The following is a 17,429-nucleotide window of genomic DNA, read 5'->3' as shown; positions in this document are numbered from 1 at the left end:
TTGGTGAAAAAGATGGGCTCAGTTTTGAAAGGTCAAGAATTTACTTTCCACCTTAATTTTCACTGGCATTTTCGCTGACAAGCACCACTCTCAGCAGGCACTGCTGTTTTCTTATTGTGAGAGAACAGTGATTGTCCTTCCTCAGATTTAACCTTTGTTATTTCTCCAAGTCCTGCCATCTGCTCTTACACAAAAAAAGCACTGCACAAAAGGAAGAAATTGAGTGCCACCAGCTGTATACAGAATAACCGGGTAACGTAATTAACAAAGCAGGGTTTCCCATGCTTTTGGCAGAGTGAAACGCACTCGGCAGAGAGCCAAAGTGTAAGTACAGGATGGAGTCAGGTGGGTCTGGGTTCAGTTGTAATCTCTGCCACGTAACGGGTAGACGATCCAAACCTGAGTGCTCATCTTTGCGCTTGTAAAATGGGGACGGGAATAGCTATCCTGTGAATAAGAGGAATAGGGTAATATGCACAAACTGGCTAGCAGAATCCCTGGCAACTAGCAGGTCTCATCTTCTCCCCTGTCTACCTCCCTGGCTCGAGCCCTTTACCACCTTTATACAGTTTTTTTTTTTCTTTTTAGCAAAAATTGAGCTTTTTGTAGTTTTTATAATCACGCGCTGAAAAAAAAACTTGTAAATGACTGTAACGAGTTTTAAACTCTGAAATGTTTCATTTAAAACCACTTCTCCTTTATATGGGTAAATGAAATGCTTTTGTTATGAGGAACTGCTGAAATATATTTTTGGCTGAAAACGTGGCAATGCTATATTTAGAGGAACATTTGGCTAATACAAATAGTTAAATGTGTTTATTTTACAGAGAGATGCTTCATGTCAGTCAACATACGCAGTTTATAGGCAATTACAGTGGAAGCCATATGTAGAATATATATTGTATATTTTCAGTCTTACTAATATAGCAAAGTTTAATCTGCTTAGTACAGCACCGTGCAGGGGCGTCTGGGTGGCTCCGTCAGTTAAGTATCTGACTTCGGCTGAGGTTGTGATCCTGGGGTCCTGGGATCGAGACCCGCATCAGGCTCCCTGCTCAGCAGTGAGTCTGCTTCTCCTTCTTCCTTTGCTCCTCCCCCTGCTTGTGCTCTCTCTCTCTCAAATAAATAAAAAAAATCTTTAAAAAAAGTATAGCACCATGCACCAGGTATTCAATACATACTTCCTGCAAATGGTAAAGTGGTTATGATAAAGACTTGGAAGCCATCAGCCATGTGTATATTGGAAAGTAAGACTGGCTGGGTTCCACATAAGTAATAGCATTTTTTGGACAGTAAAATAATATTTAAATTGTTGCAATAAATTCTTTCTCCCTCCCCTTACGTGTTCTGGTTTGAAAAGTGCCATGCAATTAAAAAAGAGAGAGAGAGAGAGAGAAAGCTGAACTAGCAAGAAACTGATTGTACTGACAGAGCAGGGCGCTTTTCGTTGGCATAACGTGTTCTTCACAGTGTTGTTAATGAATCTGAATCTATTACATGTCCACTCTGATATTCAGTTGAGTAATAAATATTTAGTCATCCTGGTGTCGATGAACACGAGCTGCTGTAACATTAGACTAGACAGACGGGACAGCAGGTTTCCCCATATTCACACTGGCCAAAAGTAACTTTTAATTTTACACCAGGACTAAATAGGTCTGTCAGTGAAAGCAACAGATCTTAGAACATTGATGAAAGTGATGGATCTTCTTCCCATAAAAATACAAGTAGGCACACGCACAATTAGGTGTGGTTTCAGGAGACTCGAGGACCCACTGAATCTCATTCATGAACCTCAGGCTGAGAACTCTGCAGCTTTGGACCAGACGTCACTTTGGAGACGAGGGCAGAATTCTTCTTAATGGCAGGTGAGACAGTAAGGCCTTCTCTGCCTGGCGGATGTCAGTTACTCTGGGGAAGGTTAAATAACCTCAAGATCTTTGTAAGTATTAAAGGTTATAGGGAAGTAATGGCTCGTTAGAAACCATTTCCAGAACAAAAACAAATGGGCTTTATCAACAGCACGGATTTATATTTTAGACTGAGAACTTCTGGATTAGAGTCATTCATCACTAGTGTTTATAAAAATATGAAAGCCTAAACCATATAATCTTTAACTATGTGTAATCACTATTCTAAAGACAAATGTGGCAACCTTAGTCTAATTATTAAAATTTTTCATGAAACTCTGTATTTGTTTTGTTATGATTAATATTTATTTTTATAGATTTTATTATGTGAGAGAGAGAGCAGGAACAGGGGGAGCTGGAGAGGGAGAAGTAGGCTCCCTGCTGAGTAGGGAGCCCAACATGGGGCTCGATCCCAGGACCCTGGGATTTATGACCCAAGCTGAAGGCAGTCGCTTAACCGACCAAGGCACCCAGGCTCCCTAATTATTTTATTTAATTGATTAACTCAGAAGAACCCTATGAGGTAGATATTTTTCTCCTCTGAGGAGAAAAGAGAAGAAAATGGAAGCTCATAGAGTTTGAATGACAGGCTACACGTTAGGAGCGGCTCCGTGGCAGAGCCTGAATCTGAAGACGCCCGACTCCAGAGCCTGGGCACCTAACCCGTGTCCGCACGTGTAGGGAGAAACAGAAGCGAATGTCTGAGAGGAGCTGTGCCACCTCCCAGCACCTCCCGTCATCATGGCTAACAGAAAGCCGGTGCTGTAAACCGGGTGCCAGTCTTGTGTTCTCCCACCATGACCTCAATTTCAGAACCACATAGCAAGAGAAGTGCTGCTATTGTCCCATTTTATAGGTAAGGCATAGCGAGGCGCAGGGAGGGGACTAGCCAGGGTCCTGAGGCTTGTAGGTGGCAGAGCTGGGTGCGGACGGCAGTTGCTTGTGGGGTTTTGGAATCTGCGCTCTTACCCTTGATGCTATTCCTGGAGTATTTCTGTAAGCGTTGTGTCTGTGAATAAACGACAGCGAGGTTTGATGACCCCTCCCAGGGTCCCCACTTCGCTGAGTGGAACACGTGCTTCTTCATATTCATAAGCTTACCCATCCCTTTTCTTGAATATAGTTGTTCTTAAAAACTCACTGATTTGTCATGCCCTTACAATCCTTTTCAGAGTATCTCCTGCTGTGAAAGAACTGTCGAGTTACTACATTTAGCACAGTGTCTTAATATGCTTTAAACTCTTCTGTAGACACCCCTCTGAGAATCAGCACTGATTACACAGTCAAAGAAAAAGCTTCTTGGACAGCCTTGGCAGAAGGAGCTCATCTTACTGGAAGACGACCTTGCGGCATGCTGGCTAGCTGTGCTGCTTTCATGCGTCTCACGTACATGGGCTCCTGCATCCGTGTTCAGGCAGAGGTCGGTGAAGGTGGGGAGAAGGCTGCTGCCGGGCAGGCAGAGGACTCAGGCGCCTGAAATGGCTTTGGATGGCGGATAGTGCCATCCTGTCCTGCAGAGACGTGCAGCACATCCCGGGGCCTATTCCTTGACTTCTGCCGGACAGTGGGCCTGTCACGGGTGGGTGGCTGAGGACACTATAACCAACAGCTCCTTCAGCAAATATTCTGAGACTAGGATCCATCAAAAGCTTATTTTCACCAAATGCACTATTATAACAATTCTAAGCATGTCTTTATCTCACGAATCTACTGTGAATCAGCTTTGTGGGAGAAGGTCTGAGTCTATTTCCCTTTCTGAACACAGACAGACTATGGCAATACGATCACTTTTTGAAGCATAACGTTCCCCCGTAACCCTCTTGACTTACGGGCTGCACGCTGGGGGTTTGGATCAGTTAGCTGCAGTCTGTCTCTCCCCTGAACATCAAGCACATTCCAAAGTTAGTTGGAGTTTCAATTTCTACTGTGAGTCCAGGAGGTGCACCCTGTTTGCCCTATATTAAAAAGCACCCTATATAAAAAAAATTAGCCATGCCGCTGATCCCCCCCATATCTTGCTCCACTTTTCCTTTCTCCCCCTACAGAATTTGTCAGCTTATACCGCTATTTTCTTATAGTAGTTTTAGTTATTCATCATATTTAGTGTTTATTGCCTTTACCCAAATGGAATGTACACTCGTAAGTACAGGGGTCTTTGCTTTCTTCATGGAAATATCTACACAGGTAGTACATAGGTAGGAAGTGATGAATAAACAGTGACTGAATGCTTTCCATTAAAATCTAATTTTGATCAAGTCTGATTAGAAAGCAATCCATATTTCTGGTTTTGGAACTAGAAGTATATTATTTAAAGTTTTTTCTTGTTTCAGAATTTGAAACTGGTAGGTAGAATGTAAAACCCATCACGCCTTACCTTGAAAGCCATTTTTAAAATCGGCTCCGTTGGGTAAGAGATCTGGTGTATATTCACTGTAGCCACCTACATAAAACTGACTGATGACATTGAGACCAACCAGTCTTCCCGGGGAGATGATGGATTTATTTTTATGATCATCTACCTTCAAAAGGAAAAGAATTCAAAACCTATTAAAAAAGGAATTAATTCCCCAAGGTGAACTGTTAAGATACTGTTTTGTTATTTCCCATTAACTTGGCATGAAAAATTCACAAAGACCTGAATTTTGAAAAAATAAAAAACACCTCACCACTCTATTCTTTGCTTCTCCGCTGGTGTCTGTTACCATGGATATATTAATATAGCAGACATGGTTTTGCATTTCAATCAAAATCACAGTTCTCCAAAGATCAGGAGCTAGTATCCTGCCGGTCTTCCTCCATCTAGCCTTGGCCCCTCCCCTTCCATTCTCAAAACAACCATCAGAGTCATTTAACAAAAAAAGTCAATCAGCTGCGGTACCCAACCTCCCTTCTTAAATTTCTCAGTAGCTCCCCATAGCTCTTGATAAAAATCTTAGCTATGGGGCACCTGGGTGGCTCAGTTGGTTAAGTGTCTGCCTTCAGCTCAGGTCATGATCACGGAGTCCTGGGATGGAGCCCCAAGTCAGGCTCCCTGCTCAAGGGGGAGCCTGCTTTCCCTCTCCCTGCCCCCACGCTTGTGCTCTTCTTTCTTTCTCTCTCTCAAATAAATAAATAAAATCTTAAAAAAAATTCTAACTTAGTGTGACATCTAAGTCCTTTGATAACGTAGGCCTGGTTTACCAGTTAGCCACCTCTTTTGCTCTTCCCTACTGGAAAGCCACACTGAACTACTCACATTCTTCAAGTCCATGCTGGCCTTGTTTTTCTGAACTCCATTTATTTGCAGTTATGCTCAAACATCACCTTTTCGGGGGAGCATTTCCTGAGCCCTCTCTCTCACCTTATCTACATTATTCATCCCTCTTACTTATCCCCACACCACCTAATTGCAAGCATGCCTGTCCTCCCCAGCTGTGGGCGCTGGTCTGTGAACTGCGTGGGGCAGGCAGCTCGGGCCTGTTGCCTCTGGCCTTTACTGCACAGATCCGACGGTATACGGTAATGCTCAGCAAAGCTGTGCGACAGATGAGGGGATGGCGTTTTACCTTCAGCCAGCCCATCTGGAAGAACCTCCCCAGACGGACCATGTGGATGGCAAGGCCCAGATCGAGGGGATCACTGCTGATACTTGCTGTGCCCCATCCCAGGTTGTAAGTATAAACCACACTGCCGTTGCGCAGACCCGCGGCCAGGAAGTCATCGCCGTTCAACCCTGGACTGAGAAGATATGTGGGGCATGCTTGCTGAGAGAAAATTCAGGAGTCCAGTCAGCTTCAGTTTATTGTCTAGTTTGAGGTGCAGACAGCATCCAGGCAGACGATAGACACGCCGCCTCGCACGGGCGCTCAGCTGTGTGTGCACCTGGGGAGTGTTCACGCCTCCAGAAACTGCGTGAACTCTAGCAGCTTTTCTCTGAAGCCATGAGGGTTCTCATCAAGCCAGGGGAATGATCAATACCTAAAAAGTTGGGATTAAAATCTCCTTTTCTTCTGAATGAAATTCCGTGTGCACTTTATTATAATAGAGTTGAACGGCTCTGATAGTTCAGGAGATTCAAAAGATTGAGATAACCGAGCTTCAGCTTTGAAATTCTATGATTTGAAGAGAGTTTTAAAAATATTATTTCCATAATTGCTCAGGATATGCTATAATCGTTCTATTACAAAAGCTCTTGACCATATCCCCACGCCCACTTAAAGGTGGGTTGTTTCTGTGTTCCCTATTCTCATTCTCCCTCCATTAGCTCAGGACCACCCATGGAGAGCAGCAAATTGCAGGACCCGGAGCACTCAGGGTACAGCTCCCCCAGACCCATGGAAAAGGGGGAAGGTGGGTGGGAGAGAACCAGCATCAGACACGACAGGAGGGTCCCGGCCGTATGCCTGGAGGCATTAGGAAGACTGGAGATGATCAACGGTGTAATTCTCAGCAGGTGGGCAGAGCAGCCATAGGTCAAGGCAGGGCTTCTTAATTAGGTGGAGACAAGAGGTCTGTCCACAGGGAGGAGGGACCCAAATACATCATCCAGTTTCTGAAAGGTGTGTTTGTGGACCTTAATACTGAGGTTTGCAGGTAGGAAACTAAGGCAAGGATTTCTGCTCGGAGGAAGAATATGAGGCCTGATAGAAGTAAGAAGTTTAATCAGGGGTAAAAAGTAGAAGTGAGGCTTGGACAGGAACAAAGTTTGTTGTGAACATGTATAACCTCCCTCTCTTACACTTTTAAGGGTGGTGTTGTATGCTGCCTTGGCTTCTGTCGTTAGGCTAGGCAAGGTAAAGGAGAGAAAGATCTGCAGGGGTGGGGGTTTCTAGATAGCATAGGGAGGTGGGCTTCCTAAGGCACTGAGAAACGGAAGACAAATACTTAGAGATACTTGAACCTACCTGTGCTTTCCTAACAGGCCTGCCATAGGCCCTGAGCTGGGTTATTCTGGCAGCTCCTTAGGCCAGTGTGACATGCAGCCAGCGGTGAGAGGCACTGTGTTCAGCACCATACCGCTATCTGAACATGTTGGGAATTCATAGCAAATCTCGTTCTCTCTCTCTCAGGCGATCTCTCCCCCCCGCACTATTGCAGCAGGTTAGCTGGGTTATAAATTAAAAATAGGAAGAACTGCTGGGAGAAAACAGATTCAGGAATGCAGTTCTGCAGAAAGGAGAAAAAGCGTCAGAGATTGAAGTCTCTCAGGCAGTGGCTGGACTTTAGAAGACAGGGAGAGAGGGCTGAAGAAAGAATTGTAAGAGACTTTTCTGTGGGCTGTGAATGGGGATCTTTTTAAAGGAATTCTAGTGGCCATCTCAACTGTCTTTTCAGTTGTTCAGACCGTTGGAATGGAGATGGTATTCTGCCAATGGAACTGGTGGTAGGAGAGCAATTTGTTTGAGCCATAACCTTCTCTCCTTTCTGTCCTGTTGCCATTCCTCCTTCCTCAAGTCATGAAAAACCTGTATCATGCCAAGAACAGCATGATTCTCAAGGTCCTACAGCCTGGCTGGGAGGAGATGGGAAGTTTGTCTCAAGTGCCATGGGGATCAGAGGAAGAGCAGCAGTGGGGGCAGTCATTACGACAGGGTGGGAAAGACAGGAAATTCAAAAGGAGTGATTTTTGAGTGGGTTTCTGAGCTAACCCACAAAGTGACATATAAGAAGTTACAAGGCAGATGAGGAAAGGGGAGGTTCTGAAGAGGGCCGCTAGAAGCAGAGGGAATAAAGAGGCAGAGGACATGGAATGCTTACAGGACTGCTGGGGACTGGGCCTGGCTGGCATTTTGTGTCTGTGGCAGAAAGAACCATATCCTTAAGGCCTAGAATATCGCAATGAATGAGCTGAATATTTTACTGGAGACTCTTAGGAGCCTTGAAAAGGTTCTGAATGAAAGAATTATATTAGTTTTAGATTTTATTTATTTATTTTTTAAATTTTATTTATTTATTTATTTATTTATTTATTTATTTATTTATTAAAGCAAGAGATTGAAATAGAGAGAGAAGGGAGGAGGGGTAGAAGGAGAGAGAGAGAATCTTAAGTAGTCTCTATGCCCAGCATGGAGTCTGACTCGGGGCTCGAGCCCACAACCCTGAGATTATGACCTGAGCCAAAATCAAGAGTTGGACACTTAACTGACTGAGCCACCCAGGTGCCCCTAGTCTTAGATTTTTGAAGACTCTCACAGCAATGTTGAGGGGCAGAACAGAGAGGCAGACTTGGAATCTTGCTGGAAAATCATTCAAGTGACTCAAGAGAAGAGATAAAGGTCCAAAGAAATCAAGGCAGCGGCAGAGGGGGTAGAGAAAAGAGGAGGAATTTGTACAGGATTTGGAAGGAAAATCTGAAAGGACAGATCAATTTGGAGTGAAGAGTTGAGGAAGAGGGAAGAGCTGAAGGGGTTCCAAAGAGTCTGGTTTAAAGAACCAGGTGGAGGGGCGCCTGTGTGGCGCAGTCGTTAAGTGTCTGCCTTCGGCTCAGGACGTGATCCCGGCGATCTGGGATCGAGCCCCACATCAGGCTCCTCCGCTGGGAGCCTGCTTCTCCCTCTCCCACTCCCCCTGCTTGTGTTCCCTCTCTCGCTGGCTGTCTCTGTCGAATAAATAAATAAAATCTTAAAAATATAAAGAACCAGGTGGAATGACAGGGTCAGTTATGGAGATAGGCGCCTTGGCAAGGGGCAGGCTGGGGAGAGAGGCTGACTTCAGTTTATAGGTACCCCCGCCTACAGACCTGTCCCAGAGCATAGAAGTAGGGATGACCAACAGGTGCGGATAAGCAGAGCCAGGGAGCTAATCACACTGTCAAGCAAATGATCGCCTCTTATTTACAAACCATGGGTCCACCAGGGTTGTTTTCCTCTTCTCTGCCACACCTTCCTCTCTGGACCTTTCCTCTGTTGTAAGCCCTGATGGTGAGTGATGGAGGATATATGAGAAAGAAAGCAGTTGACTACCAGAGCTGGTGCCTGGAAGGTGAACGTTATTTCAGGGAGTTGGAAGTGCTCTAGGGGATGTTCTGGAAACCTGGAAGTCCATCACAATCAATCAGTGTCCATTTATATGTCTTATGTCACTTTCCTGTAATTTATTGAAGTGAAAATTTCTTGCCTTACAGCACATAATAATATAAACATTGGCATATTCAAACAACCAACACTAATTGCATCCTCAAATTTAAGTGTTCCTTTATAATATTGTTCTGTGAGTAGCTTTGAGAAATATATGGGCAATTTCTATTTTTACATTTGACAATTCACAAAGTTACAGATGATATTTGGCATTTATAATATTAGATAGAGATTTTTAGTGATTGACACAGTGAGTTTTTTCATGAAAAGAATTGGAACTACGCTCACTTGGCATGCAGAACACAAAACCACAGTGAATCTTAATGAAACCAGGCTTAGGAAGAAGATCTTTAGACAAAGCAAGGGATATTTGTTGGATATTACTTGGGAGCTGGTGCTAAGAAGGAAGGATTTAGCAAGATTATGTTGTGTAAGTGGTAAAGGGGGAGGAAGGAAACAATAGGAGATGACTTTGGATGAATAGTAGTTAAGAATAACAAGATCCCAGGAAGTGAATAAAAATCCTTTTAGAATGTACAGAAAAAAAAAAACCAACAACCAAGCGAACTTGGTCTCTCATTGGCTAGAAAGAAGAGTCGTAACTCAGTTCCACAAATATTGTTATGCAGAGAGCTTTGAAGTGGGTGTGTGGTGGTGACCATATTTAACATTATAACAACTCGTAATGTTGCTTACAGGAGACCTCATGGGGGAAGAAGATGAGATGCTGTGGTCAGAAAAGCATCTGGCCTCATAGTGGACAGAGAACAGTGACTTAGCAACAGAAGCAAGTACTCAGTCTAAGGGAAGAGAGGGATGGTGGCCAGGGTAACAGTGATAAATAATGGAAACAAAGGAACCCTTGTGCACTGTGGCTGAGAATGCAAACTAGAGCAGCCACTGTGAAAATCAGTATGGAGGTTCCTCAAGAAATTAAAAATCGAATTACCACATGATCCAGTAATTCCACTAGTGGGTATTTAGCCAAAGAAAATGAAAACACTGCTTCAAAAAGATACACGCAACCCTATGTTTATTGCAGCACTATTTACAATTGCTAAGATATGGAAGTGTCCATTGATAGATGAGTGGATACAGATTATGGATACAGAATATGTGTGTGTATATATATATTTATATATATTTAAATTTATATTTATTCACAATGGAATACCATTCAGCCGTAAAAAGAATGAGATCTTGCCATTTTTCAACAACATGGATGGACCTAGAGGGTATTATGCTCAGTGAATAAAGTCAGGCAGAGAAAGACAAATGCTATATGATTTCAGTGGCATGTGGAATCTAGAAAACAAAACAAACAAACAAAAGAAGCAAAAACAGACCTTAAATATAGAGAACAAACTGGTGGTTACCAGAGCGGAATAAATGGGGGGATGGGCAAGATGGGTCAAGGGGAGTGGGAGGTACAGGCTTGCAGTTATGGAATGAATAAGTCACCAGGATGAAAGGTCCAACATAGGGGATATAGTCAGTGATTTTGTAATAACCTTGTATGGTGTCCGATGGCAACCGCACTTGGAGGCATAGCATAACCTATGAATCGCTGTGTTGCACACCTGCAGGTAATGTAGCATGGTGTATCAGCTATGCCTCAATTAAAAAAAAAAATGGAAGCAAGGTGAAGGATGCCGCTATGAATATTCTGGAAGGAAAGATCAAAGAGGTTGAGCTTTACTGGATTTGTTTGTTTGTAGTTTGTTTTTAAACCTAAGGGTTTTAGTATTTATACCAGCAGTTCTCCAGCCTGGCTGGAGCATGTCAGTATAGCCTCCGATTAACTGGCAAGTATGGACAGGAAGGGGAAATCTGTTATATAGGAGGGAGGAAGTGTATCAGAGGTTTCAGAGAGTCAACACAGGAGAAATCATACAGGTCACTGTAGCCTGAAGGAAAAAGAGAGAGACAAAAACAGAGAAAATAGGCAGACCTTGGCAGGACCCTGGCAACACCATACGGTGATTGTGATGGATTTTTTATGAGAAAAAAAAACCCATACAAATTCAGAAACAGTAATCAGAGTCGGTCTCATTAGCTTCACCTTGAAGGAATGCCTGGAGAAGAGAAGCTGGGGGTTGGAACCATTGATTCATCAATGAAATCCTTAAAAGGAAGACTAAGACTCATGTACTATAAAAGAACTAATCCAAGCCTACGCATTGGAGAGAATTTCTGGGAGAAGCTGTCTTGCTGTTTCTCCCGTTGATCCTGGTCAATCACTGTCTGTTGTAAATCATAAAACTATACACGCATGAGCTCTCACTTGGTGTGCTTAGAAGGATACCCCAGAAATCAGAACCACTGGCCTGGGAAGAGGCAGGAGCTCATTCTCAGGTGCCCTGGTGAGGATTCAGAACTGTGAGAAGGCTGTTCCTTGGATTCTTGGGCTGTCCCTTGGCTGTTCCGAGGGGGCATACTGGGAATCTAAAATGTGTATAGAGACGGTGCCACAAAATCCCTGTGTATTTCAGTGCTCACCAGGCCTAAAGGTTAATATTGAGACTTGTAATGTCACAGAAGCACGCTAAGTCTTGTTCAGCTATTCAACAATCTTTTAATTCCAATAGAAAAAAAACTTTCTGAAGTATGAAATTTTGATTTATAACTACAGAAAGAGTGAATGCAATTTGTTATTATTTCTTCAAACTATTCTTCCAATATGGTGACCTATTATCATGTATAAGTCTAATTTACCTCTCTAAAAATGATAACGTACTTGGAACCCACAGAGGTAAGCGGTGCCCCAGCTGTCGCAAAGGCACGAGAGTTTAATCTTGGGCTCTTTGCTCATTTCCTCTTCTCTCTGTCTTTTGAAAAGTGATGATGATAATACTAACACAGAATTGTCTCTAGCAATAACTTAAAGTGTTTTATTAGATCTTTGCAAATGGATTCAGAAATTCTAAGCGACAAGTAGATTTTTCCTCTCCCTTCTTCCTTTCCTGTCCTGAGTGAAAGAAAAGATGGGAGAGAAGCCACCAAGATGATGCTGTGACTTTCTGGTCCACTGAGCCCTGCCTGGTGAATGGCCCCGGAGTTCCCTTCCGAAAAGCCCTTCCTTGTGCACAGACATTCTGTGAATATATTTGAGTATTATTCCAGGGCCTATGAAGCTTTCAGGTTTCTGAAAGAAGGAAACTGCCTTTTAATCAAATATCCTTGACATAGAATACAATGGTGCTGACACGGAGACACCAAGATAAGCGTAACTAAGCTTTAGTTGACTGTTCAAGTGGTCGTGAGAGGGTATAGCCAGTTTTTAGAGAGGAAGCTAAATTAGATGTGAGTAAAGAGTTAGACAGGTGTGAGTGATTTTAGGAAAATCGTGGAAGAAGCTTATGAAATTAGAATCGAAGCTAACGTGATGCAAAGAAAAATATATCTAGCTTGATGTGTGAGAAATAAGACCCAAAAGAATGCAAGTTTCACCTACCGGAACAATACGTATTGAGTAGTACGGGATTCTAGACACTCAAGCCATTTTTACTCCATAGTCAGTGATGATCTCTGCTTTCGTGGGTGCTAAACTAAAATTGAGATGACTGCTGGTTTTGGGCCACCTGGGTGGCTCAGTCGGTTAAGCATCTGACTCTTGACCTCAGCTCAGGTCTTGATCTCAGGGTGGTGAGTTCACACCCTGCATTGTTACTTAAAAAAACAAAACAAAACAACAACAAAAAAACCAAGATGGTTGGAGATTTTTGAATGAACTCTTAAGGAGCATACGCTCTTGGTTTATCTTAAGATCTATTCTGTACAGCTTCTCTTTCTCTCTCTTTTTTTTAAAGATTTATTTATTTATCTTAGAGAAAGGGGGGGAGAGGGGCAGAGGGAGAGAGAGAAGCAGACTCTCCGCTGAGCGCGGAGGCCCGCACAGAGTTTGATCTCACGACCCGAGATCATGACCTGAGTGGAAACTGAGAGTCGGCCGCTTCACCGATGGCAGCACCCAGGGGTCCCTGTGCTGTACGGCTTCTAACCATAGTGGCAGACTCTCAGCTTCCTGTTCTGTAGATATGACCATTAAACTAAGGGTGGTCCAGAGCTTTGAAAGCATCAGAACCGTACACAGCCATGTCCTCGATGTTTCTTTGGTAGCTGTTGTGGACAATGGAGACCGTGTAGTTTCTGCTTCAGGAGATTAAATGATGAAAATGTGGGCAATGTCAACCAGCTACTGTTTGTGGCCAAGTCAAGATGATGTCTTGGCTTCCAGCTGTGCTGGTGAACAGGCAGCGAGGGAAGGGGGACAGCGACAACAAATGCAACGCTGTGCTTGGAGCACATGAGAATGTGATAAACCACATTTCCCGAGGCTACATAGGGTCCATATTTTTCTATGTTTTGAACAAGAAGAGCTGAGACTAGAAAAAGTGGGAGGTCTGGATCTCTCTTGCTGTTTGCTGTCAGAGATGAGATCATGAAAATAAGGGATGTAGGCACAGTTGCGGGTGCACTCGAATTTCCATAAGGCGTCATTGCAGGTGGAAAACAGTGAGAATGTGAGCTTCTAGTGGGCGGATTTGCAGTTGGCCCCTCCTCTTTTTTTTTTTTTTTTGTCCTCTGGATGTTCTTCTATGAGATAACTGTTGTGCCCACTGAACTATGCATAAATGAACATTCCCTTCCATATAAATAAATTAAAAAAAAAAAGGAGGGCGCTGGGTGGTTCATTCGGTTAAGCGTCAGACTCTTGACTTTGGCTCGGGTCATGATCTCGGGCTGGTGGGATCAAGCCCTGTGTTGGGCTCTGCTCTCAGTGCAGAGTCGGCCTGAGGATTCTCTCCCTCCCCGCCTCCCCCTCGCTGGCACAAGCACTCTCTCTCTTTCTAAATAAATAAATAAAATCTTCAATAAATAAATAAATAAATAAATAAATAAATAAATAAATAAAAAGGGGGGAGGATTTGCAAGGATCTATATATTTTTGTCATTTCAACTCTGTTTAAGCACTGGTCAAATGTAATAATTCTTATTTCTCAAGTCAGTAGAGTGAATTAGTTTAACTTTTTTTGGACAATGTTAAGAACTCAAATTATTTAATAACTTAGACAACTTTGACACTATAGTCCAGGATATTTAATTTCACAAAAGCCAAGATTTGATAGTTTGAGGTTGTCAGGAAGAAATTCGCACAATTTCTAGTCACTCTGATGTGATTATGGAAGAAAATAATGAACATTTTACTACAAAAGAAAATATTGGGTACGAGCATACACTGTCAGTTATGTTACAAAATGCCTGAGTACTGTGAAATTGGTAGATGTGTTACATTAAGGAATTGGCTACAACCTGCTCTCTCATTCATCAGGCATCTTCCTTCTGCTCCATCTGAATCAAGGCCCTTCAAAGAACAGGCTGAGCTGATTGGATTTTTGAAATGCCCCCCCTCATTTTTCTTTTTCTGTACTGTAGATGACATTCATTTCATTTTTTTCCCCCAGAAAAACATCAAGCTATATTTACGTGTTCTTATTTCTGTTACAGTTAATAACCGAGGGCTTGAAGTAAATAAGATATTATTTGGCATGAAATACGAGGTAACCTTTCATAGTTAATTACTGCAGCACAGAAGACCTCCGTGCGAGGGACTGGCAGAAAGCTACGCACACAAAGCACTTAGTACATACATCAAATAACCAGGAAGTTATACATTTTTTTTCGGGAAAATTCTATCCCTGTTTTATACCTTAATAATATAGGCTAATGTTGAGATTTTAACCCCTATTTCAATGATGTGAACAGAGACACCCCCATCCTTTATTTAGGTCCCACCTTCCTCACTGCCATCCACATCGATCTCAAGATACAGTATTACAAGCTAACTGGGATAGCGTTTGTCTTCAGAGAGTCTTTCAGTTACGGCAAGAATCGATAAGTATGTAATTACTGGTTTCTCACACAGTACCAGCCCTGTGGGTGAGGCAGGTGGGGATACAAAAGATATTAAAGGCATGGATTGTCTAAAAGAAATTTAAGATGAATCTTGCCGAGGGGCAAGATTAAGATTATGAAATTGCCACTGTTCTAGTGTTTTTGATTTATGAATATGGTAGCTTCATACGACTTGAAGTCATGATTGTGAATGACACAGCTGTATATATTTATTAGGGGCTATAAACTGCAAATTATGGGACACAGACTACAAGTTCTATATAGGCTTTGTGTCGATCGCTCTCAGGAGCCCCAAAGTCTTCAGAATTTCTCCCCATCACACTGGGGAGTACTGGAAAAGGTAAAGAGAACTGGGTCAGGCATTCCAGGCGAGAGGAAGCCATGAAGGGAGAGTGAAGGGGGCCGAATAAACTGGCTGCTTACACAGCCATGGGGCTGGGGACTAGCTGGGCCCAGGCTGGGGGAGAATGGGCACGAGAATGCCAGCGGGGCTGCTCTTGAGCTAACTGTAGAGGACTGGTCGAAATGGGAGGCACAGAATGAGAAACACGCCAACAGAAAGAAATTCCCTGACCGTTCTCCTGGGATGAGCACTGTACTTTCTGAATTCCATCTTCTGTATCGGTTCCGTGCCTCCTTTCAGTCAGCGATGTCTGTGTTCCCGGGATGCGTTAGACACCGTGACGGATGCCGTGTGCCCTGGACATGGCTTCTTAGCTCTGATTTAGCCTTGTTAGGTAACAACCTTTTAGGTCCATATGTTCCGATTGTAAGTTTTAGTGTATCAGGGACCAGGGATTTTTTTGCATTTATTCTTTCAAAAATGTGTCATGAGTGTCTCTATGTGACAGCCACTCTTGTTATAAAAAAGAAAAGCCATTTTTCTGGCTCCCAAAGAGGTCCAGGCAGTTAAAAGGTGATAGGATTTCGGTTTCCAGCAAACTGCAGCGAGATTAATTCTTAAATTTTCCTGGAAGGGTTAAAGACTTCAAAGAAGAATGATCTTTCGAGCTGAGGCTTAAAGGAGAGAAGTGTTTGGGAGGCAGGAAAGTGAAGTGTGGGTGGCTCGGGAATGTAGAACAGCCCGACACAAGCACAGAAGCGGAGGACACAGTGACACGTCGCAGGAGGTCCACGTGTCCAGTGCAGCGGGCTGTAGAGTGGAATGAGGGAAAGGGAGCTTGTGCGATAGGCGGGGGCTGGGTAAGCGCCTGTACGTGTGCAAAGGCTCTTACTGGGTGGTACGCTGTGGTGAAGCATGCTCATTAGGTAAGGTAAGTTTGGATCTGAATGTTCAGAATGATCCCCTGGAGCAAAGTGGGGCAGAGAGGGGAGCAGGGGCGTGACTGGCAGGGAGACCGGGAAGAAGGCTGTTGTTGCCGCAGCAGTCTGGGATAGACTGGGCACTATGAGGAAAGAAAGGCTAAAGAAGGAGAAAATACAAAAAGCAATTGGGAGGTAAAATGGAAAGACTTTGGTGTTGGGTAGATAGTGGGCGACAAAATGGAGAGAAGGCAAGGACCTTGTATGCCTTATTCGTAAGTGTATCTCCAGTACCTGGAAGAATGCCACATCTAGGGCCCCAGAAAATATTTGTCAAAATGAATAAAAGGGAGAAATCTTAGATGACTGCTGGGCTTCTAGCTGAAGCAGGATGTTTATTAACGGCAGACGCGGGCAGAAGGGATACAGGAGGGGAAGATAATGCCATCACCTGTGGATCACTGTGGGACATAGTGGTGGTTTCCAGAAGAGCCAAACTATAAGGCATACACTCTAAGGAAGTGGGGGGTATGGAAGGAAGAAGAACTAATAAAGAAAATGCCAAATATGACTGCAGAAACACAGGAATAGGATTAGGTTAGGTTACCATCCCAGGTCAAGTGAGACATTTTCAAGCTGAAGTGTTTGACGGGGTGATTTGTCCAGAGCGTTCAATGAGAATGAAATCTGGTAAAAATCAGCGCTCAGCTTTGGGGAGCTCAGGGAGGGGAATGTCATCAGTGCTGGGTAATGACGGTCCTTTGCCTTTTTATGTGGACGTGTCAGAAATTAAAGGTTAGCTTACATTTCATTTATACAAACTCTGCGGCTTTGTGCATCTTTCAACCTGACAAAGAAAGATAAAGGCAGCATAGGAAATGGTGATTTTAGTGGTAACAACCAATAAGCAGGTCAGAGATTGATGTTACCAAATGATTAAGAAAAACGCCTAAGCGTGGAGATAACCCTGACTTAGATCATAGTTTCTTATATAGATCAGACAATTGCAAATTGTATGGTTGATATTAATCATAATCCTTATATTATAAAGGAATGTGTATTTCTTTAATCAGTAACTTCATGTGACATAAATTGATGAATCATCCCAACATATGACATTATGGGCAATGATTACATATCTTAGTCCATCTCCAGATTTAGTCTTATTTAGCAGGTCCCTGGAGGTTTTGAGTAGTTGCTCTCAAATATTAATTACATGAAAAGCACCTAACGTGCTTGATAAAATTCTGTTTTTTGATTCAAGAGGGTCTGGGAATTAGTATCT

At 43.2% G+C, this 17,429-nt stretch overlaps 1 protein-coding gene across 1 annotated transcript in view; it reads right to left on the bottom strand.

Annotated features, from left to right (window-relative positions):
- Positions 1 to 17,429, bottom strand: part of EYS (EGF-like photoreceptor maintenance factor) — a 1,472,906-nt gene that overhangs the window by 50,696 nt on the left and 1,404,781 nt on the right. Inside the window, 2 exon segments of the mRNA XM_087856898.1 lie at positions 4,285 to 4,429; positions 5,456 to 5,622. Of these exon segments, the coding sequence (XP_087713024.1) occupies positions 4,285 to 4,429; positions 5,456 to 5,622 (312 nt within the window).

Source organism: Ursus americanus, chromosome 29 (genome assembly GCF_024610735.1).
Source record: "Ursus americanus isolate L20-20 chromosome 29, mUrsAme1.1.p, whole genome shotgun sequence".
NCBI classification, from domain to species: domain Eukaryota; kingdom Metazoa; phylum Chordata; class Mammalia; order Carnivora; family Ursidae; genus Ursus; species Ursus americanus.
This window is presented reverse-complemented; position numbering and strand designations above follow the sequence as displayed.